We start from the raw sequence: 23377 nt of genomic DNA on the forward strand, positions 1-23377 counted from the left end.
GTCACATGGACGACATCCTTATCTGGGGTTCGAATGAGCATGAGCACAATGACGCACTCAGAAATGTGTTGCAGCTACTGGTCAAGGCTGGACTGACATTCAATGAAACCAAATGCTTGTTTAATGTCCAATGCCTCACGTTCCTTGGACACTAGCTAGACCAACATGGAATAAGACCCAACGAAAAAAAGTTGAAGCCACTGTGAAAGTTGAGAGCTCAAGAAAGAGGACCGAGCTGCAGAGAATTCTAGGAATGACAACATACCTCGCCCGATTCGTTCCCAATCTCTCTGAAACCACCTACTCTTTTGCTGTCAAAGAAGCAAAAAATTACTTGGGATGCTCCACAAGAGCAGGCGTTTAATAGATGAAAGCCGGCGCTCTCATGTTGCACTGTCCTAGGAGTTTACGACACATTGAGAGAAACGATCGTCACTGCAGATGGATCTTCCTTGGCACTTAGTGCATTAATTCGGCGGAAGAAAACAAACGGCATGTTTTCTGTTATCGCTTATGTTTCACAATTACGCTCAGAGACCGAGAAGCGATACGCTCAAATGGAGAAAGAGGCTCTTGCTTTAGTTTGGGCATGTGACAAGTTCAGCGATTTTCTCGTCGGCAAGCTGTTCAAGCTGGTGACGGATCATAAGCTGTTGGTTCCTTGACGGCCTGGCCCCGAGATTACAGAGGCTAAAGATGAGAATGATGCGATGAGAATGACGCCATACCAGTACTAGATTGCATACGTTCCAGGCAAAAACCTTCTAGTCACAGATACTCTTCCCGGAGCACCTCCAGAAAATAGAAGACACAGAGCCCGGAGAAAACGTGGGAGCTGTCGAACGCTCTTTGAATACCTCACTTTCCATAATGTAGCCACTGCCTTCAATGGTTAACGGCATCTCAACCAACAGACCCTATTGTGCACAGCTTCGCTCGTGGAGCTAGAAAGAAGAGTGGCGCTACAGGCGAGATTTACCAGTGGATCTATAACCCCTTCTACGAGCATCGACACCAGCTCACTCTGGAGAACAATTTACTCCTCTACACTGCTCGTGTTGTCGTCCCTGCCTGTTGTCAAAACGAAGCCCTATGACTCTTAAACGAAGGACACTTCGGCATAAAGAAGACACTTGAGCCAGAGATTGTGTCTGGTGGCCTACTATAGGAGCTGATGTCACGTCCCCGGTGAAGCAATTTCAGCAATACGTCGAAACAACAAGTAGCAGGAAAATGCCGCTAAATAGTTCTAAATTTCCAGAAAGACCCTGAAAAAGCATTGTAATATACTTGTTTCACTATAAGACCTAGTGGTGGTTGATAACAACACATTATTACTAAAGATACCCTGAACTGGCTCGGCTCGAGAAGCTTACGTCCCCAGCTGTAGTCAACCATTGCAAATCATTTTTCACGCCACAAGATTCCTGAGGTGGTGGTTTTCCACAACGGTCCGCAGTTTTCGTCGACTGAGTTTTCGCTCTTCGCTCAGGACTACGCCTTCGAGCACAGTACATCTCGCCGTCACTATCCTCAGAGCAATGGACTTGCCGAGGCTGCGGTAAATATAATCAGGACTTCCATGACGGAGTCGAAAGACGCTTACTTGAAGATTCTAGCTTACAGGTCAACTCGTTTGAAGAATGCGTATAGCCCTGGGGAACTACTGATGTGTGGTCGTCTACGAACCAAACTTCCTCTTAGTTCCACCAAGCTGACCCCCCCAACTACCGGATGAAGAGAGTCATCATCATCATCATCATTTATTATCCCTTAAGGGCCCTGGATTGGGCATTACATAAGGGGGGAAGGGTTAACAAGAGAAGTACTCACATGGTCATATAATTATAAAGCGAAATAAAAAGGCAGATAGGCAAAGTAACGTTATCCATTGTTATGGAACCGTGGTTGAAGGCAAAGACGGAAAGAAAAAAAAAAAGACGGAAATAACACCCATGCAGTTTATCTCCGCATATGTTAGGAAGTTCGAGGAACAGTACCGGAAATGTCAAAGGAAAGACTTCGACAGACGTCACGGAGTCCGCGACCTGCCGGAGCTCTTCTACGGAGACAACGTCTGGCTGACAGACCTCAAGTGCAAAGCGAAAGTACAAGCCCCAGCCGATGATCCTCGGTCCTACTGGGTTAACACCGACACTGATGCTGTACGCAGGAACAGGACCCAGCTAGTTTGCTATTCCCCTGCTAAAACAAACGCAGAAAGTGTTTGCATCAGTGACGGTGTAGCAGACGCCCGTTCGTGTTTCCAAGACACTTCCCACATGCCTACTAGAAGGGGAGGTGCATGGCGCTGCCTGCTGCAGCGAAATTCGCTTGCGCTGTAGGGGAGATGTGTATGCTGCCATCTAGTGAAACCAGGGAGACCCTTTGACTGCGCGTGGTCGGCGGTATGGCAGCGCATGCTCTTCTTCAAGGTATGGAACACATCTGAGAGACCATTAAAGGTGTGCGTATGTGACTCCTCGTCTGACCGTCTCGCTCTTCCTTCCTGGCTCCAATAATATTGTCGTGGTCGTAATATCGTCGCCATTGCAACTTCGGGAACTGACCCTCGCCATGTTGTTGTCACGCCTTCTTTTCTGACTGAGTGGTTCAAGGTGGCTGAAAGCTTAGGCCAATAGTTATTGTTTGTGTTTCTCATGCCATCGTGCTCATCGCATATTCGTCGTCCCAGCTTCATCATCTAACCCTCGTAGCGCCGTCATCACCCCATCGTGGTCACCCAATCATCATCATGGCATCGTCGTTACGCTGTCATTTCGTCACCGTCAGCACTTCACCAACGTCACCCCCTTGTTTCATGCCATCGCCGTCATACCATGTTCGTAGTGTCATCGACAGCAACCTTTCTAGCTCATTCAATAGCAAACGTATTGGTGCCATTTAATCGCAACTATGCCACCTTTGTCATGCCCCCATTGCAAGGCAGTCACTAGCATGCATTCGTTGTTAGGCCGTCGTCTGTTTGGCGTCGTGGTCCTGCCATCGTCGTCATATGTTTCATGATTGAGTCATGGTTACGCCATAACCATTATACACTCGCCATACTACCATTGTGCTGACTCTGATATCACGCTTTCCTTGTCATTGAGTCATCGTCACACAGTCGTCGCCATGCATTTGTTGACATAGAGTTGTTATGATGTCGTCGCGGTAGCTACACTATCTTGACAGCGACGTTAACATCTGAGACTTGTGATACCTTCATCGTGCGCCATCGTCGTCACACGTTTGTCGCCATACCGTTGTCACCAAGTCAGCGTAGTCACTTTATCGTTTCACCATCATCATCACTTCACTAACGTAATTCTGTTGTCGTCATCCCGTGGTCGTAACACCGCAATCTCGGTCCATTGACGTCATTATTTGTTCGCCATTCTATCGTAATCATGGCTTCACCATGTAATCGTGATTAGGTGCTATTGTCATGCCGTTGTTCCCATGCTTGTATGGTCCAGCCAACTTCATCACTCCAGCTTTTCCCTCCCGTTTTCATGATTGTGCCATCGTCACGCCGCTATCCCCATACTGTACCAGTCATCTCAGTTCCCTTAAAATTGTCCATGGTATAGTTGTTGTTACGCGAAATCATAAGTTGAAGGGGCCCTGAACCACTTATCGAAATTGAGAAATGAATTTGAAGTTAAAATAGGTGGTTTTACAAATACTTTTCCGCAGAAACGTACTTCAATGCGTTCAGCTGAAGCGGAGTTATTGTTAATTGGCTATCAAAAACGCCCTTTGTGGTGCTTGCTCTCCTTCCCCGATGCCTTGCAATGCGGAACGTCACTAGATCCGGTTTTGGCAACACCACCTAGATAGCACAAGGCCTTTTCACTCCGATCCATGACGTCATGTTACCTGGCCCGACTGCCATATAATCTAATGGAGACGCTCCCGAGTAGGCAACAGTGATTTTGACGTCGCCGCTTTCATCACGCCAGCCTTTTCAATGGAAATGCGGGCCAGGTAGCGTGAGGTCATCGATCGGAGTAAGCAGGGGTGCTATAACGTAAAAGTATTCCAAACTTTTCTATTCCAATTCTGCTATCAGCCCTCCACGATTGGTCAAAAACTTTTTTCGACCACCCTCACTTCACCTGTCTGTCACGCGACGTCACAAAAACCGCGATACCTCCCCATCTGATATGAGGTATACACAGTGATTATGCATGATTTGACAGAAAAAAGAAAAACGGTTATTTCTGATTCGACCCCTTTTCGCCATTAGCCCTCGGCTAATGGCGAAAAGTTTTCGGGCTGCACCCACTTCACCTGCCTGTCACGCGACGTCACGAAACCACAAGAACTCGCCGCGTCAATGTGACGTGTACGCGATAAAGATGCATTAATATGCCGAACAAAACTGAATTTTCTTCGGAATAGCCGCAGGCTGCCCCGTTCCGAAAGGAATTAAAGATGGCTGCCGCCGATCGCTCAGACGCTGGATACTCGCACCTGCCTGAGAGCATGGGTGTATTTGCGTATAATAAAACTTCTTGCGTGGCCGTGTAACGTTTTCGAGCACTTTCGGCACTTTTACCCCCCCATTTTTTCAACTCTTCATTGCTGAGGGTCAGTTTTAGCGTCATTCTTGAGCTTCTGTTGCATTGCGCCGCGATTTTCGACCAGCCACCACAAGCTAAGTAAGGGAAAGCCGACCAATCGCAGATGCCGGCACCACCCTCTTCATCCGGTTATCGATTTTCAGTGCACTGGCTCTGCCCCACTGGATCCCTCTCCACTTGAGCATTCTCCTCGCCTCTTGTCAGCCAATTAGATACGACATGCCGCTCAGTGTAGGCAATGTTATTCGTTTTTCAAGCAAACAAAAGTAACCTCCTATGAACGAGGAGAGCGTTTGATTGGCCTGTTCAGACAACCCTGCGGGTGACCGCCGGGGGCTTGCGTTGGTGGCTACGCAAATTTGACGTCAGGAGATTGGAATAGAAACTTATTGGAATAGTTTTACATTATAGGGCCCCAGGCCTTGTGCTATCTAGGTGGTGTTGGTTTTGGCGCCTACAACGCGCCAAACGTAGGGTGTCTCGATACCACCCCTTGAACGGAAGCACTAACATCGAGGCACGCTAGCAAAACGCAAGTCAAACGCTGCTGTCATCAGCGACCCACGATGCGCTCAGCCAGTGCACTCGTCGTGGCTACCCAAGGCGGTTGCAATATCTAAGCTTGGTAGTCCGCCACAGCTACATGCAATTGTTCAGTGCGTATGCGCAGCGTTTGCTTCGTGTACGGCACGCCTTCAGCAGTGGGTGGACAGTGGGGCTATTTTTGGTAAAGGCGATAAATTGTCGCCGCGATATTGGTAGCCAAAAGAAAATTCAATAGATTTTGCATATCTGGCTCTATCTTTTCAAACTACATAGAAATCAACTGATGTGATGCAATATGCGTAGAAATAAAATGTGCTTTTCGCTTTTTTTTCGGCATCTTAAGTCTTTATTTGATCGTTTATTTGTTGCGGTAACAGGCGGCGCTTTCGCTCTTATCGCTGCATATGCCACTCTCTTCGTCTGCTCCTGCCACTTTCTATGCACAAGCACGTTTTTTTGTATGCTCTGGAGTTTAAAACATTCTTTCTATGCCTGCCAATGTTCTTGCAATGTCGGAAAAACTGAGGATACAAGGATACAAGGCTTGCTGCATGGCTGTGTGATCTGGCAACTCGGTGAGCCATACAAGGGCGAAATAATTCCGTTTCCCAGCGGATGAGAGATAAGCACATTTTTTCTGCAGTCATTATGAAGAAACAATTTCTGTGCTTATAAAAACAGCTGTTGGACGAAACTAGATCTGCCGCGTTTGTTCTCGAGTGACTATCATTTTGATTCAGCACGTCTCATTCGTTATGGTGGTCTAAGAAATGAAAGCTACTTGGCCGATAGAAGCTAGTTAAGGCGCAGACAGAATTTCGTCTCGATATATTTTACCGGTTGTTCTTCACTTTTTCCAAAAGTAGAAAACATGCAATTTATAGCTGCACAAACAGTTTGCGCTGGAGAGCATAACGGCGATGTTTTTTGTTGTTACATTACCACCTTTGAATGCTCATGAACTCGAAATAATGTAAAAAATTAATTACGTTGCAATCACCGTTTACGTTTTGAATTACAGGAAGTTTGAGTTACCTATGTGACGACGTAGCTTCGCTTCACTTTTCAACCTGTGCCGATTAGGGCAGAATTTTTCAGTCGCTTCTTTTTCCTCTCAACTTGGCTTAACATTTAAGGGCTCTTTAATCAAACTACGCGGTATTTTGCCCATTTTTCAGATGTGACATAAGGCGAAATGACGCTGAATGCGGAGCCTTGCGGGACTGAAAAGGGAGCAGATGTATACGGTGACCGCCGCTCGGATCATTTCAGAGGAAAGGACTATCCCGACCCTGTCGTGCTCGGCCGTGTGGACTGATGGAGCGGGGGAGCGATCCCTGATCGATAAAGGTAAGGAAAACAGGTTATTAGCGGTTGCCAATCTATACTTCTGTGCACTCTAAAACAACTTTACTCCCGTTGTATATTTGCCACAGAACTATAATCGTCATCTGTCTTGCTTACGTTTCCTTTCTCGAAAACGCTGCGCTCGCTACTTCCTGTCGAGACTGCTCTGTCATACTAATAACTCGCATGCCATGCGTGACCTGGAAGTACCGGGCGCGCAGAAAAGAAAAGGAAATGCGGGCAAGAAAGATGACGATTATTTTAGTTTGGCAAGAAACGACCTAAAGGGCGTAAATTTGTTTTAGAGTTTACACTTTACAAGAAAACATCAAAGAGGAAAACAATATTAAAAGATAGTGCAAACAATGTTGGTTTGCATTGGCGCCGGCAGAGAAAGTCGTGTGCTCCTCGAGCGCATAGCAGACGACTAGCTGCATGACATTTCACCCTCGTGCTTGAACAAAACCCTTGCCATGGAAGCAGGCTTCATTTTCTCTCAGTTTTTTTTTTCTTCTTGGAGTTTGGCCTACCAGGCACCAGGAGAGAAACAGGCACTCGTGACGCCATTCGCGTATACCTGATGGATATACCAGCTGACCTAGCCGCGTCTTGAGTGGGCGCTCACCGACCGGCTTTGTCCTGAACGACCTTGACCGATGGACAGTTGCCAAATGTAACTTGCGCATTTTGAAGCAGTGCTAGTACTCTGTCAGGGCGTGTAACCAGGAGCGGCCAGAAGTGAGCGCGCGCTGAGAAGCGTCCGTGTCGTCTGACCTAAAGAGAACGCTTATCTCGGGCCCAACTCCAATGCGACGTATTCAGATAGATGTAAAGCGCAAAAATGTTTCTCTGAAAATACCCCTCAATCGATTTTAATGAAATTTGTTACATTTGAGAGAGATTAAATTCTAGAAACTGTCGAAAACGGAATTTCTATTAAGGACCTGAATTTTGTTTCTAGAATGTTTATGATTTCGCAAGTTTCCAAAAAATAGACGTATGAAGTCTATAAATTAATAGCTCCGCATCAAGAACCTAGATCAGGGCTCTGCAAATGGCTTCCATTACATCATTCAAAGCGGACAAATTCAACATGTCAATTTATATCATACGTGATTTATTACCCTGTGTACAAGGGTCGTGCAAACGCTGTATTTCCATATTACAGCGCTTTTTCAGGGTCATGTGTAACATATTCCTATTGTGTGCTTTAAAGTTACTATCACATGCAATTCACAACATTGTGCTATCATTTCCCCTTGCTGAGAGACAGAGTTCTAAACGTCATAGCTTCGTTTTCTTAAAATTTTTGATGTTTGCTCATTTTTAATAAATTATTCAGAATCTAAATAAAGAATCAACAGAGTGGTCACAAGATATCAAGTTGTTCCTTTAAATGCAACAAACACCGTCAAATTTGGTGCAGTGGTTGCCGAGAAGAACGAATTTTTTTTAACATGTATTTACATAGAACCACCCATAATAAAGCTTCCTCTTAAGTTGCGTGTGGTTCAAGGATAGTTGAGCATTCTAAACCAGTGGAAATTAGAGGCACCCGGTGGCTGCGACACCGATAAGCAGGGTGGCAAAAGCTTAATTCCTACGTTAGTGGCACGGCGACAGTGAGCAAACGATAGCCAGCTTCTTCCGAAAGAATTTCATTATTATCAAAATTCGAAAGCACGTTTCCTCTTATATAAGCCTGCTTAATAAATTTCATCAATAAATATACACGCTAACAGTAGAAAGAAGTGAAATAATCTGCACATCCTTCTTGATTGGTATCAGTTATTGGCCAATAGCTTCCGGGTAACGGAATGTGCTATGTCCCTATGTTGCGAAATAATTTGTCCAGAAAAGAGTCGGGAGCACGCTCCTGTTGAAAAAAGAAGGCTTTAGAGAAAGGTGACTTCCCGTTCCACTTGGCTGCACACAACTGCAAATTTTGGCTCAGATCTTCACAACAGCGCACGCTATCCGCGGGCTATCTCTTCTCACCAAGTCCGAAGAGCACTTCCACACCGCTTTAATAATCAACATCTCATTGTCAACACCACATACGGCGTTTCATTTCGATCATTGTTTCTTCGCTATTTTATCGTCAATGCATCGGCGTCATGCGGTCGTCGTCAGGCCACCTTGCTTATGGGCGACAATCGTGACCCGAAGAAATTTGGGCGATATCAGAGTATGTGGAGTGGAGCCGAAACAACAAAGTTTCAGAAATTCTACTACAGGTGTTAAACGTACGGACTTCAAGGATACGACCGATTGCTACTTTATTGGCGTGCTAATCACATGACAGTCGACATTAGTCGTGAAATAGGTTCCGCTATAATTTTTTTATTCCAGTAATAAGCTACAACTAGGCGGCAAGATAATATTCTAACGAACAGTTCTAGGAGTTCGGAAACAACTATTTATGGTGGGCTAACTTGCGCTGGTGGAGTAAAAAAAAGTTGACTGCCGCGTTCCAAAGAAAGGCCTTAGGAATGCCTTCTGCTCTTTCTCTCGATCGGGGCTTCACCCCTTCTTGTTTTGGTGTTCCCCGACAGTGCTCACAACATTCCGAGCATGTGCGGCGAATGCACGTGCCATTACGTCTTCGTCTGTTTTTTCACTAATGCGACATTGTACTCTTGGAGGGTGCACCAAACTGCGTGCCTTGTTTAAGGAGGGCTTCTGTCTTGTATCATTACCACCCCTCCAAGAACGCATCGTTCTGATTCGTAAAGCGATGAAATTTTTTACAAGCTGCAGTCCATACTAAAGTCGTACATGGTACTGAATAGATGTGTTTGGTATCGTATTCATTGTCTGTCATAATATGGCTTGACCTCAAGCACAGTTTCTGTGCGACGTTGGCATCGTGATAAGCCCACTTGTCCTTCCGGCGTAACTTCGTAGTTTGCGGAACTGATTCTGCTAACTACTCGGTAAGGGTTCAAATAACGGTGCACTAGCTTTTCAGACAGGCACCGCCTCCGCACGGAAGTCCACACCTATACTCTTTCACCTGGTGCATACACGACTTCTCTGCCGCAAGTTGTATCGGTCCGCGTCGATGCGCTGCATTTCTTGAATGTCGTGTTGCACCAGCTGTCGTGCTTCTTCGGTCCTCTTGTAAAGTCGCTGATGTCAGGGTTCTGCAATGTCGCTGACTGGCAGCATTGCTTAAAAGGGTGTGATTAATGTTCGGCCAAATGCAAGGGGCTGGAATGGCGTTACATGGATGGTCTCTTGCAAGTTGTATAGTAAGCGAATGTTGCAAAGGGTAGTATCTTGTCCCATGTAAGGTGCTCTAAAACTTCGTAAATTGACAGCATAATGGTCAGCGTCCTGTTGAATTGCCCAGTTAGTCCATTTGTTTGAGGGTGATAGGTAGCTTTTTCTCGTGGCTGGTAAGAGACAGCTTAATAATAAATTCCATCAAATCGGCTGTGAACGCAGTTCCTCGGTCCGTGATAATACCTCCACGGGCTCCATGTCGTATTACCAAATTGGTGAAAAAGAGCTCAGCCACTTCAATAGCCGTGGCACTAATTAAAGAGGCTGTCTCAGCATATCGGTTTGGGTAATTCGTCGCTCTACAGTCCATCCTCACCCTGATGACGATGTCGGAAATAAACCAAGCAAGTCCATTCTCACTTGTTTGAAAGAAGCTTCTGGGGGTTTTATTGGTTGAAGGAGGCCTGAAGGTTTTAATGGAGGCGTTTTGTACCTTTGCCAATCCCCACACGTTCTTACATACTGCTGAACCAAACTCAATAGCTTTGGCCAGTATAACTTGGTATGAATTCTAGCGAACGTTCTACTTTCTGCGAGGTTTCCTGTTGATGAGTCATCGTGACAAGCTTCCACACTTTCAAATCTCAATGATAAAGGAACGCTGAGTAGGAATTTTTCTTGAATGAATGACGAGTAAAATTTGTTTTGCAGAGGACAGGATTTATCATCCCGTACGATGGCAATCACCAGCTGAAAACTCGCGTAACATGGATGGGGTGTCCTTCCAGGTGCCTTATAAAAAGGAGCAAGTCCGCGTCAGGCTGTTGGTGTCAGGCGATTACAGATGAGGTCGCGGCTCCTAGAAACGGAAAGTCGCGTCCATCTGCCACAGGAGCACATTCGATCAGTGCACGTGACAAGTAATCAGTGTCACTGGGCTTCCGACCAGATTAGTACACGATCGTTATGTCGCGTTATTGAATCGTGCAAGTCCCCCAGAATAATCCTTCAGGTTTGCAAGCCAGCACGAGTGATGGTCGCTGATTGCTCGGAGCGGTCTACCATACATATACGGTCGGAATTTTGTTTGAGCACAGCTTTGGTCATAGTCGGTAGCTGTTTTACATGGTGATCAATGGTGGTAGAAAAAATCACGAGATCATCTAGATAAACAAGACGACTGCCACTTTAATCCGGAGAACGCACTGTTCATCATCCGCTGAAAGGAGGCTGGTGCAGAAGAGAAGCTGAATGGAAGTACCGTGAATTCATATAACCCGTCTGGTCTGATGAATGCTGTCTTTTATCGATCTCTTTCATTCATTTCTATTTGCCAGCGTCCGCTTTTGAGTTTGATAAAGGAAAATATTTTCGCATCCCTTAGTCTAACCAGAGTGCCATCTATCCTTGGAAGTAAATATACATATCGCTTTCACGACGTTCAACTTTCTATATTCAACCCACAAGCGCAAGGCATAATCCTTTTTCTTTACCAGCACCACAGGCGAAGCCCACGGGCTGGTCTACGGTTCAGTTACGTCGTCTGTGCGCATTGGTTTCACTTGGTTGCAGATGGCCTCTCTTCGGTGACACTCGGTTGCGATGCTAACAAATAAACCTCACAGTTTCGTCGACAATGATGCGGTGTTTGGCGATGAATCTTCTCTAGACTTTCGATGTTTAGAAACACGAGGTATATTCTCATGCAGGGTTCTCTATTTGCAGCTTCTTGTTCGGTGATAGCGCTGCTTCGACGTTGATGGAGGCGAGTATGGAGTCTAAGTTGTCAGAAGGAAGTAATGCAGACTCGGAAAGGCTCAAATCCGTAATCTGGGCGTAATCGTTAAGGCGGGAAAATACAGTTTCCTACGAAACTTGCTGGACCTAATTTCCAAATTTAGTGAGATAAACATTCGACCACCCATCATGCAGCCCAAGAAGACCCCTTTCCATAAAGATCCCTTTTCGAGTAAGGTCCCAGTGTTACAGTCTGCTATTCCTTCATTGTCACTGAATACGCGGCTTCGTACGGCGACAGCTGTGCTGAATTTTGTGGCATCTTGAAGTCGTCGTGTGTAATCTGAAGCGCATGAAATTGTTTTATTCAGACTCGAATGTCAGGGTGGCATGGTTCATTCAGAACAACACAGAAGATTCCTTAAAGTCGATTACTGCACCGTTCACCTGCAAGACGGCCATTCTAATAATGAAATCACTTGAGCTTTCTGACAGGACAATAAAACTAGTGAGGTATGTGAAGCCTCGTATTTAAGTTCTTTAAGTGCACCTGCTGTGCGCCTTATTGACCCGGTGAGCATGCTCACCATGTCGATAAGTTTTGTTCTGGTGGTTCAACTTTGCGGTCTTCTCCAAGGAGTCAGCACTTTCTTCTGTCTACGGCAAGCTCTTTACTCATAACTGAATGGTCTGCGCGTGTGTCTATTAAGGCAGTAATTTCGTAGCCATCTCTAAACACACATAAATCGGAAGCAAGGTCACTCTTCACGCAGCTTCTCACGCGTCAACCGCTATATTTCGGAATCAGCGCTGGAGGCTCTGTTGCGTCGACAGCCGCTTCGTTGGCTTCTAGGTTTCAACGCAGCTTCAGATCTTTCTGTGTTCGGATACGTATCCAGCAGCTCCTGTCGGAAGTCATCTCACAACCGATGGGCAGCTACATGGTTTTCAAACTACCCTCTTGCACAATCTTGCAATGTAAAGTAAACGTTGCAGAGCTTCCGATCTTCGTCCCATCCATTGTATTCCGTGACACGCTCAAAGCCTGCTAAGCAGCCCTCGGCGTCTTCAAAACTGTCATCGTAGAAAGGCTCGGACATCCGCAGCTGATACACGACGATGGGTGTTGAGGCGATCTGGGATGTCATATCGGCATTACCTGCTGCTGCTACTCTAGCCGCCTCTGACAAAAGAGGAAACTCATGTGGCTGACCACGTAGGCGATGGCTTATGCGCTTGCGGACAAGTGTGAGCCAATCGGGTCTGAATAGGCGTTGCTCCGGGCTCCTTTCTCCAAGTTTAATCAGGCTGTAAATCATTGCGGAACACCTCCCCCAGAACTGCAACGAACAGTCAATGGAGCTCAGATTCAACAATTTATTGTGGGATAACTTCTGCTCGGGGAATAAATAAAAAGATGACTGCCGCGTTCCAAACAGCAGCTCAGGAATGCCTTCTTCTTTTTTTCTCTCAAGTGGCACTTCAGCTCCTTTTCGTCTTGCATTCCCCGATAACCATCACATACAATACGAGTTCGTGCGGCTAATGCGTTTGACATTATGCCTTCATCTTTGTTTCTCCACCGCACGAACCTGCTCGCGTTGTTTAAAGATGGTTTCTGCTTTAAATCAATATGTATTTTGTAAGCTTCTTCCAATGTTTTCGACGAGTTTTGTTTAGACGCCAATTCAGTACCTACAGGTATGCGGAATATAAAGTGTTCTTTGCTTGGCTCATGCTTGCGTTGTTTGTGGAATGTGCCTTTCTTTACTTTACTCCTGCAAAGTGGCATGCCTTCGAGATCTCTGGCCATGCTGTTACAAAGACCAAGTGTACAAGTGTGGGTACTCATTTTCTTTTTCGCAAGTTACGCCGGGTGAAGACGGTGCACGTGGCAGACCTCGAAAGGTAGGTGGCGTTTCCAGCCTGTTGCGTACTTGGTGGATCCTAACGAAAATCCTGGAATCTCACTTCCATATGCGAAAGCAGCAAAATTAACTGTGTTAAGGCGCAGCCCATGTACCAAGGCTTTCTTGACGCCTGAAAAAAAAATACACACGTTTCTATATTGTGCGCTTGCGCGGAGGAGACGTGGCTGGTGTTAATATGAGGGCGCTCTTCTAGCTGCATCCTTTTAGCTGCAACCATTGGTCGGGAAGGCACCCTAAACGTACGTGCCCGAAAAACATCATACGCGCTGCCAGATCTCAGTACGTACCCGCCATAAACCAACACGAAGAGTGCTAAGATATTGTGCGCCGCTACGCCCAGGAACAGCCGCGGCAGTACGAGGGCTGCTCGCTGCCTGTGAGATTGCTCCGGACTCGCCTCCAGAGCAGTGTGCAATAAAGTTTTGTTGTACGGCCTACCCTAGTTGGAATCACGTAGGCAAGCAGCCCAGTATTATGGTCCATGTGAAGGGACATCCAATACTGCAGTGACTCACTCGCGTAGCCAATGGCTCTCTACTCTCCCTGCTTCTCCAACGGAGTTCTCCTTGGCCCTGAACTCGGTCACCTTGCGCCACCTGGCGCCGGTCGTGTTGCTAAAATTTGGTGGCACTAGGCTACAGTGCGGCAGAGGGTGACAGTGAGACAGACACTTGCATTCCCCCACATTTACGCCTAGTTAAACAATTTTTTACAATATCGTTAGTTCGTCACTATCGCTACATATTGTCTTCATCGAGAGGTATCATTTGATGTCATTTTACGTTTATAGAGCATCTACATGTCACCTATTCAACGCTTTTTTTCTAGACGTTGTTACGAGATAACAAGATCAGCGATACGCTAGCCCTCTGAGAAACCACATTAGACGATCTTGTACTCAAAAAAGAGGACTTCCCATGCCGACCACATTTAGTGACTTTTGATTACAGGGAGCCCAACGACGCTAATATCCAAAACGAACCTTCAATAACATGAAGCATTCGTGCGCAGTGAAAAGGTCCGATTCACTGGGAGACCTGCTTTGAAGAAACTTGATTTAGCATAAAGAACTCAAAATGAATGACAGATTGCCGTTCATAAACTTTCGCAATTTCATCTAACAGGTATAGGAGGCACAAATAGCCTAAAATTAGCAATATTTAAGGCACTGCGCCGAGCATGAGTGAAACATTCTAGTGTGTTTCTTTCATGACAAATGACGTTTTTCAACAAATTTCATCTCGATATAGACAATAATTGCGAAACTACGCTGTGTTGAAAACCCCACAGTACCACGCTGCGTATTTAAAGGACCTTAAGTGACTTTCCGCAAAGTGCGTAATGATCCCGCATACTCTTATCTGTGGACGAATGAAACCTGACATTTTCAGTGCCAATTCCAAGTTTTATTGCACATGCATCTATGGTTCCGTCAAGTAAATATAGTAAGTATTTCGAGAACAAGTTAGAATCGTCCTTTGGAGTGCTAATTCTATATGACATTTATGCACAAACAACTTCCTAAACAAACGACACATTTACTATCTCGTTAAACCGCCTAGTTAGCAGCATCAGAACCATCGAGTTGCCATTTACTTGTGAGTAACATTAATATTACGCATTTCTATGCGCACTTTAGCACAGGGCAACAGCATTGCGCGATTTTTTGGCGTGATGTTATTAGTTCCTTGCGCATAGTGATATTTAAAACACCTAAAGTATGCCTACAGCCAATAAGATGCGGGCGTTGTTGTGCTATTGGACAAGTTGCACCAGCGTATGCTACTGATTATACGCTGACTCATTGTTATGCCTGTATAGATTCAGTGTATATCAAGACCCTTACAGTAAACGTTTCTGCAAAGATTTTTACCACTTTTTAAAAATCGTACGTGGCAGATAACACAATTCTTCTCATTGTGCCGAATTGCTGCATCACGCGGACATTATTTCCACATGAATAGAAATGCATAATTGGCTTAGTAACAAAAATTCGGTAATTCACTTTATTATTATTTACCTTATGTCACTTATTGCAATTTGCAAGTTGCAGCCAGGGAATTCGCAAGGCGGATTCACTTGGAACGAAATATCAGGATGGCACCAATTTCTAAATAATAATTCCTGAACATTGCAAAGGAATACGTTTCTGGTGCACTTACTCTATGTGATTCAATGGTTAAAACGGTGTTTTAATGAATAAGTACAACAGCTCGTTTTTTACCACAACTTTGATGGCACATATCTAGGATAAGGTGTGGTCTGCAAAATAATTTTCAAGTGGATATGTCTTGCAATGTCTCTTGCTACAGTACCTAAATTTCAGTGTGTGCTGTGAAGTGATTCCTTAAAAACCTAAGCAGTATGGTATGGTATGATGAACTTCATTTAATGTCCTGAAGATCAACGCTTAGGTTGACGCAGGCGGCTCCCACGTCGGGATAGTAAGGTTTAACCTTACCGCCGTATCATGGGCCTTCTGGTCGGCCTGTACTTGATCGAAAAGACCTCCACTGTGTAGGACTCGCTGCCACCAGTCTCTCTCCTTGTAACAGTCTGTGAAAGTCACAGGACACTGCCAAAGCATGTGATCCAGAGTAATGATGCCATTACAGTTCTCGCTATTGATTGGTATCTCTCTTTCAGGATATATCTTGTTAATAAAGTTTCTTCTTGGATATGTTCTTGTTTGCAACAATCTCAGAGTCACCGCTTGAGCTCTATTGAGCTTAGCGTGTGGCACTGGGAATTCCCTTCTGTTCATGTAATAATGCCTTGTGATTTCATTATATGTTAGTAATTGGTCCCTGTTCTCCTCCTGTGTATTATTAAGGTCCTGGTCGCGTAATGCACGGATAGTAAGTCCTCGTGCAGCTCCGTTAGCCATCTCATTTAAATTCTTCCGAGATGGATCGACCGACCCCATGTGCATAGGAAACCAGCGGATTTCGATCTCTTGGCTGTCCAACTCACCGATCAGCTGGGCAGCCCTTTTGGTTACAAAGCCATCGGCAAAGCGTCTAATAGCCACCTTAAAGTCACTGTAAATCTTCCTCCACTTATTATTCCTTAAAGCCAATGCTATCGCTACTTGTTCTGCGACTGTCGTGTCTTTAGTCATGATTGTAATAGCATCCAGAGTGAGACCATCTGCATCTACTACTACTGCCGTAAAAGCTTTCTTTCCTCTGACCCACGCAGCATCTATTTCTCTGTCGTGTTCTATCTCTTGCAGGAGAGCTTTGGTCCTTGCTTTTCGTCTTTCCAGGTTGTGCGCCGGGTGCATATTTCTGGGGAAAGCAGTCGTCTCTATTACCTCTCTTATGCTATCTTTTAGTTCTACTGTGCCTTCACCTGAAATTTTGGATTCGGTTGGGCACCATCCTACCTCTTCTAGTATTGCTCGACCTGGCCTTGTTCAGAGAGCCTCTCTCTGTGGGCAATTTGCTGAGCTTCAATAATCTCGGCTATTGTGTTGTGGAGCCCGAGTTTCATTAATTTGTTATCCGGAGTGTTAATCGGTAACCCCACTGTTGTTTTAACTAGCCTTTTAATTAATCTATTCAACTTGTTTATCTCTGTCTGTCCAAGTGAGCATCCCAGCTACATATGAGAAGTGACACAAGGCGAAAGCGTGGACCAGTCTCATGGCGCTCTCCTCTCCCAGCCCTCTGTGTCTGTTAGTGATTCTCCTTAGCAGTCGTACAACCTCCACAGTGTTGCTTGTGATGTGTCGTATCGTTCTCCCATTTGCCCCGTTTGCCTCCAGGAATAACCCTAAGACTCTAATGGATTCTACTTGCTTCATAGATTCGCCTGTCTTCGTGGTCAGTACTAACCTGGGTTCATCCTCGGGAACGTATCCCCTCAGTTTTCTACCCCTTCTTCTGTTCTTGAGTACAAGGAGTTCAGACTTATTAGCAGAGCATTTGAGTCCCATGCCTTCTAAAATAGACTCCACCTCATAAATAGTCTTCTGAAGTCTGCTTTCCGCATGTCCCATACTTCCTTCAGCGGTCCATATAGTCACATCGTCTGCATAAATGGTAAAGTGAATGCCCTCTATCCCTTTTGGTCCCTTTGCCACTTTTGACATGGCCAGGTTGAAAAGCATAGGCGACAAGACCGACCCTCGTGGCGTCCCTCTGTCACCGACATCCATCTTCTTTGATTTAATATCCCCGAATCGAAGGTGAGCTGAACGATTGCTAAGAAAGGTTTTGACCGCTTCATAGAGTTTTCTCCCCAATCCCAGTTCGGAAATCACTTCAAGTACTGCTCTATGCTTAATGCTGTCAAAAGCTTTTTCGACATTCAACCCCAAGAAAGCTCGAGTGTTTTTTGGTTTAGCTAATAGCAGTTGATGTTTGATTAACAACACGGCATCTTGTGTGGACAAGCCTGATCTGAAACCAATCAGATTGTACGGTAGGATGTCATTGTCCGCCACATACTTCGTTAACCTGTTCAATATGACATGCTCCATTGTCTTCCCTAGACATGATGCTAACGAAATTGGCCTCAGATTATCCAAGTTGAGTTGCTTGATCGGCTTTTGTATTAGGATAATACTGGCCTTCCTCCATTCTTCTGGATGTATCCCATCTTTCCATAGGTCATTATTGTATGTGGTCAGATATTTTATTGAATCGTCATCCAAATTCTTAAGCAATCTGTAAGAGATGCCATCCCGGCCAGCTGCTGACCTAATATTCAGATCATACAGTGCCATGCGTACCTCACTTTCGGTGAATTCCTGATCCATATATTTGCATTCTACCCCTAAGTGATCGGGATAACTCACATCCTGATCTTCTTTCCTGTGAGGCAAGTATTTAGTAGCCAATCGCTCCATTATGCTCTCTGCGCTTGCAGTCTGACTCTCCTGGGGTACCAGTTTCGCCACTGCCGTACGTCTATTCGATTTAGTGCCTTTTTCGTTGACCAGATGCCTGAGCAGACTCCAATTGCCTCCACGTTTTATCTTTCCATCTACATATTTACACACCTCATCCCATTTTTGTTTCTGCAAATATCGTGCGTGTTCCTCTATTTTCTTATTGAGCTGAGCAATTCGTTTTCTAAGTCTCCTGTTTAGGCGTTGTGATTTACATCTTTGTAAAATCGATTGCTTGGCTTCGATCAAATGCATCAATCTACTATCAATTTGTTCAACCTCTTCCTCTGTCTCTATAGCCTTAGTTGCTTCATTCAAGTCGTCCCTAAGCTGAGCCACCCACTCTTGTAGTGTGACGCGCCCCTTTCTATCTGTGTCTGCTCTGTCTTTTCTTCTTTTTCTAAAGTGATCCCAGTCTATGTAAGTGAAATGCTTTACTTCCCCCCTGTCGTTTCCACCATTATGTGTAGTATGTAATGGTCGCTTCCTAGGTCCGTACCAGAGTTGATCCAGTCCGCCCTGGGTAAGGAGAAGTCCGGGGTAGTGTCCCTACACGTGGAACTGCCACACCTGGTAGGGAAGGCTGGGTCCGTGAAAAGAGAAAGGCCTAAATCCGTGGCGAGATGCCAGATTCCTTCCCCTTTTTTTACTACTCCACCGGTAACCCTAAGATTGGTGTGGGGCGTTGAAGTGCCCTCCTATTATGAGTGGCGCAGTTTTGGCTACCCTCATGGCCTTATTAAAAATTGCTCTGAAGCTCTCTCTCGATGATGATGTATGGGGTTTTTTGACGCAAGGGCCAGGTATGGCCAAAGAGCGCCATGTCTATGCTAATGGGTTTGCAGTGTACTTATGATTACTATGAAGTTGGTGCAACGTGGCTGTAAAGGGGCCTTAAAATATACGCACTGAAGTGTGTAAAATCTGTATAATAAAATTATGGGGATGACGTATGACTTGTACTATGAACATTTAGATGCATTTAAAAAGAGTGATACGATAGGTAAAATATAGCAGATTATAAGAAATGCTAGAGCACTGCTGCCTCCTTAGGGCCCTTTAAGCACAAGGGCCTGGAGGCTTGTGCTATGAAAAACAATTATCGCAGTGGCATCCTCTGGAGAGAGGAGGCGCTACGAATGCATGGGACTAATAACGTGTGAGACCACATCTCTGATGAAACCTAGGACTTTGTCTGCATTAAAAAGCGGTTCTGGTCCAAGAAGCATGCAGGATGAAGAGGAATGTGCTGTCGATATGCTAATGAAAAATGTCTGTTTCTCTCAGTTTCGGCTTCCCGACACTCCAGGAGGACGTGGAGTACGGTCAGCCTCTCCCCGCATCTACCACAAGTTGGTGGCTCGCTTCCGGTTAGTAGAAAATTATGGGTGCCAAACGTGTGTCCTATTCTGTGACGACAGAATAGGACATCTGTTCGGCGCGATTTTGTAGTAGAGGGCCAGAATCCTAACTGTGGTTTTATCAGGTGGAGCTTATTATTCGTTTCCGCGTCCCACATGCGTTGCCAGTGGTCCCGCGATCTCCTTCGCAAGAAAGGCCTCAGATCCGTGACAAGCACCGCAGCGTTAGGGTTAACAGTTTGCGATGCGATTGACGTGGCCATCTCATCCGCCAGAACGTTACCCTCAATGCTCCTGGGGCCAGGCACCCAGCATATAATGATACGCTGGTTAGATATGTACGCTTTACACAAGACGGTGTAGCGTTCACTACGTACAGGATTTTTTTGTGTATAGACTGACATCAAGGCCTTCACGACGCTTAGGGAGTCTGTATAGATCGCTGCTTTTGGAAGTTTTGATTTTCTTATATGCTTCACAGCAGAGAGTAATGCGTAGGCCTCAGCCGTAAATATGCTTGTTTCCGGATGCAGTACGTCGGATTCCGAGAAGGATGGGCCGACGTCTGCATAGGATACCCCGGCATTTGACTTCGAAGCATCTGTGTAGAACTCTGCACAGGAATGCTTGTGCTGGAGTTCTAGGAAATGCATTCTGATTTCGGCCTTACGAGCGTGCTTTGTAACTTGAATGAAAGATGTCTCGCATTGTATCAGCTGCCACTCCCAAGGAGGTAGCAGCTTGGCTGGATGCATTAGGCGAAGCTCGGGGAGTGGGACATGTATCTCATCACTAAGCTCCCTCACTCGAAGCAAGAAAGGCTTTCTTACAGAAGGACGATTATGGAATAGTGTAGTGCAGGTCATATCGTTAACAGTGTTAAAACATGGATGTTGATGATTGGAGTGTATTTTATGTAAGGCTGATGCAAGTTCTCTGTAGATGGAGCGACCATTCATTTGATTCCGCGTATAAGCTTTCAATCGGGCTTGTTCTGAAAGCACCGGTGGCTAAGCGGATGCCTAGATGGTGGATAGGATCTAGGACCTTTAGTGCGCTCGGAGCGGCAGAGTTATATACGACGACACCATAGTCCAATCGTGATCAAATTAGGCTCTTGTAAACATTCATCACACACTTCCTGTCGCTACCCGATGTTGAGTGGGATAGAACTTTAAGCAAGTTCATTGTCCTTAGACATTTTTCTTTAAGATATTTAAATGTGGTGTATAAAAGTGAGCTTGGAGTCAAGTATAATACCTAAAAACTTGTGTTCTTTGTTGATAGGTATTTGATGTCCACTCAGTTGAACACAAGGATCTGGAGCCAGGCCTCTCTTTCTACTAAAAAGAACACAAGAGCTTTTGTGGGGATTGATCTTAAATCCATTTTCGTCAGCCCACTTGGAAACCTTGTTCAGGCCCTGCTGTACCTGTCTCTCGCATACTGCGAGGTTGCAGGATTTAAAGCCTATTTGTATATCGTCGGCGTATACGGAATAAAAAATGGCCGGTGGCAGTGAAGCACGTAGTGCGTTCATCTTAACAATAAAAAGAGTGCAGCTGAGCACACCTCCCTGGGGTACACCAGTTTCCTGCGCAAAAGGAGGTGACAGTGCATTACCGACTTTTACTCGGAAGGTACGGTTGGACAAATAGCTTTCTATTAGGGCGAGCATATTGCCACGGATGCCCATTCCCGACAAGTCTCTCAAGATTCCGTAGCGCCACGTTGTGTCGTACGCCTTCTCCATATCGAGGAACACGGATAGGAAATATTGCTTATGTAGAAAGGCGTCGCGAATGTTTTTTTGCACAAGGTGATCAATTGTGGACCGCCCTTCCCTGAAGCAACACTGAAAGGGACCAAGCATTTGGTTTAATTCCAGGAAATGTATGAGTCGCCGAATAATCATTTTCTCAAACAGCTTATAAATGCAACTTGTGAGGGCTATCGGGCGGTAACTTGACGCCAACGAAGGATCTTTACCTTGCTTCAGAATGGGAATCACAATCGCTTCTCTCCATGCAAGTGGAAGATATCCAGCAGCCCAAATAGTGTTAAAAAGTGCAAGTAAAGTCAATTGTGTATCAGTGTGTACGTTCCTAATTATGTCGTACATAATTCTGTCAGGTCCTGGTGCAGAGCTCTTGCATGTGATCAAGGCAGCTCTTAGCTCGGCAATTCTAAAGGAACGGTTGTAAGGCTCATTCTCTCGACCTTTTCTTGATAATGACTTACGTTCTTCTGTTTCTTTGTGTTTGAGAAAGGATTGTGTATAATTTGCTGGACTCGACACGCTCTCAAAATATTCCCCAAGTGAGTCGGCCTGGTCTTGCAGTGTATCTCCTTGGGTGTTTACCAGGGGGAGTGAATGTGCTTGCCGCCCTCTAATCCTATTTACTCTGTTCCAGGCTTTGGCCTCATCCCCAAACGAGTTAATACTTGATAAAAACTTGTGCCAGCTTTCACTTCTGGCCTGTCGGCGGGTTCGCCTGCCTTGGGACTTTATTTTTTTAAAGTTCATAAGATTCTCTGCAGTGGGAGAAGCGCGTAGCAACCCCCACGCCTTGTTCTGATTCATACGGGCGATCCTACATTCGCTGTTCCACCACGGCACACGTCGTTTGCATGCCAGACCACTCATTTCGGATATGCATTTAGATGTGACATCTATTATGAATGCTGTAAAGAACTCGACTGCAGCATCAATTCCTAACGAAGACAGGTCAGCCCATGAGATACTAGACAGAGATCGAAATTTCTCCCAATCTGCTGTCTCAACCTTCAATCTAGGAGCGTGTGGTGGATATTCATTTTCTTTCGGTGATCTTAGCAGTATAGGGAAGTGGTCGCTGCCGTAAGGGTTGTCGTTAACTTCCCATTCAAGTTCAGGCAGTACAGACGGGGAGACTATGCTAAGGTCTATGGAAGAATAGGTTCTATTCTAGTAATATGTGTGTTCCTGTTTATTCAACAGACAAGCACCAGAAGAAAAGAGGAACTGTTCGAGGAGACGTCCTCGCGCCTCTATACGAGGGTCGCCCCACAGGTAATGTGCATTGAAATCGCCACGAACAACATAGGGTTCTGGCAATTCATCAATAAAGGACTGAAATTCATGTTTGCTTAGTTTATAATGTGGGGTTATATAAAGTGAGCAAATAGTGATAAGCTTGTTTAGCAGAATGACTCGAACCGCCACTGCCTCAAGGGTCGTTCGTAGATGCAAACGTTGACAGGCTATGCTTTTTTGAATTATAATTGCAACACCGCCCGATGATGCGAGAGCATCATCGCGATCTTTGCGAATAGTAACGTGTTGTCGAAGAAAATTTGTGTGTTGTGGTTTCAAGTGTGTTTCCTGTAAACACATCACTTTTGGATTGTGTTTATGGATGAGTTCTTGCACGTCATCAAGATTCTTTAGAAGACCTCTGACATTCCATTGTATGATTTGCGTATCCATATTTAAAGAAATTGGTGCTGTGTTTACGGAAACGGAAGTGATGTCTTAGGTTACAGAGCTCTTTCGAGGCCCTGTAACGGGGGTTCTGCCCTTTCTGGAGCGTTCGAGGGAGCCTCGCTGCTCCTTAGGCGTTTGGTGCGCCTTGAGGACAGGTGTAGTGTCCATTGCCTCCAGCGAGGCGCCGGACACATGCTCTTGAGAGCGAGAAGTTGCCAGCGCTGGGAGGGGCCGGGGAGGTTTGGGCAGCCTCAGCTGCGCCCACCTTCGGGGTC

At 45.5% G+C, this 23377-nt stretch overlaps 1 protein-coding gene and 1 long non-coding RNA gene across 2 annotated transcripts in view; one reads left to right on the forward strand and one right to left on the reverse strand.

The window, feature by feature from the left end:
• The window catches only part of LOC139049403 (uncharacterized), an 81371-nt gene that overhangs the window by 34082 nt on the left and 23912 nt on the right, over window positions 1-23377 (reverse strand). The gene's annotated exons all lie outside the window — the stretch shown is intronic.
• On the forward strand, window positions 1583-2345 carry LOC139049790 (uncharacterized). The gene is made up of 2 exons (XM_070525591.1): window positions 1583-1713; window positions 1982-2345. The coding sequence occupies exons 1-2, from the start codon at window positions 1583-1585 to the stop codon at window positions 2343-2345; spliced, it is 495 nt and encodes a 164-aa protein (XP_070381692.1).

Source organism: Dermacentor albipictus, chromosome 9 (genome assembly GCF_038994185.2).
Source record: "Dermacentor albipictus isolate Rhodes 1998 colony chromosome 9, USDA_Dalb.pri_finalv2, whole genome shotgun sequence".
NCBI lineage: Eukaryota > Metazoa > Arthropoda > Arachnida > Ixodida > Ixodidae > Dermacentor > Dermacentor albipictus.

Excerpts from the sequence above, each read along its gene's own strand:
- LOC139049790 (XM_070525591.1), top strand. The coding sequence starts at position 1,583 with ATGACGGAGTCGAAAGACGCTTACTTGAAGATTCTAGCTTACAGGTCA. Across the intron at positions 1,714-1,981 it reads CTTCCTCTTAGTTCCACCAA|GAAGTTCGAGGAACAGTACC; the intron begins GCTGACCCCCCC and ends CGCATATGTTAG.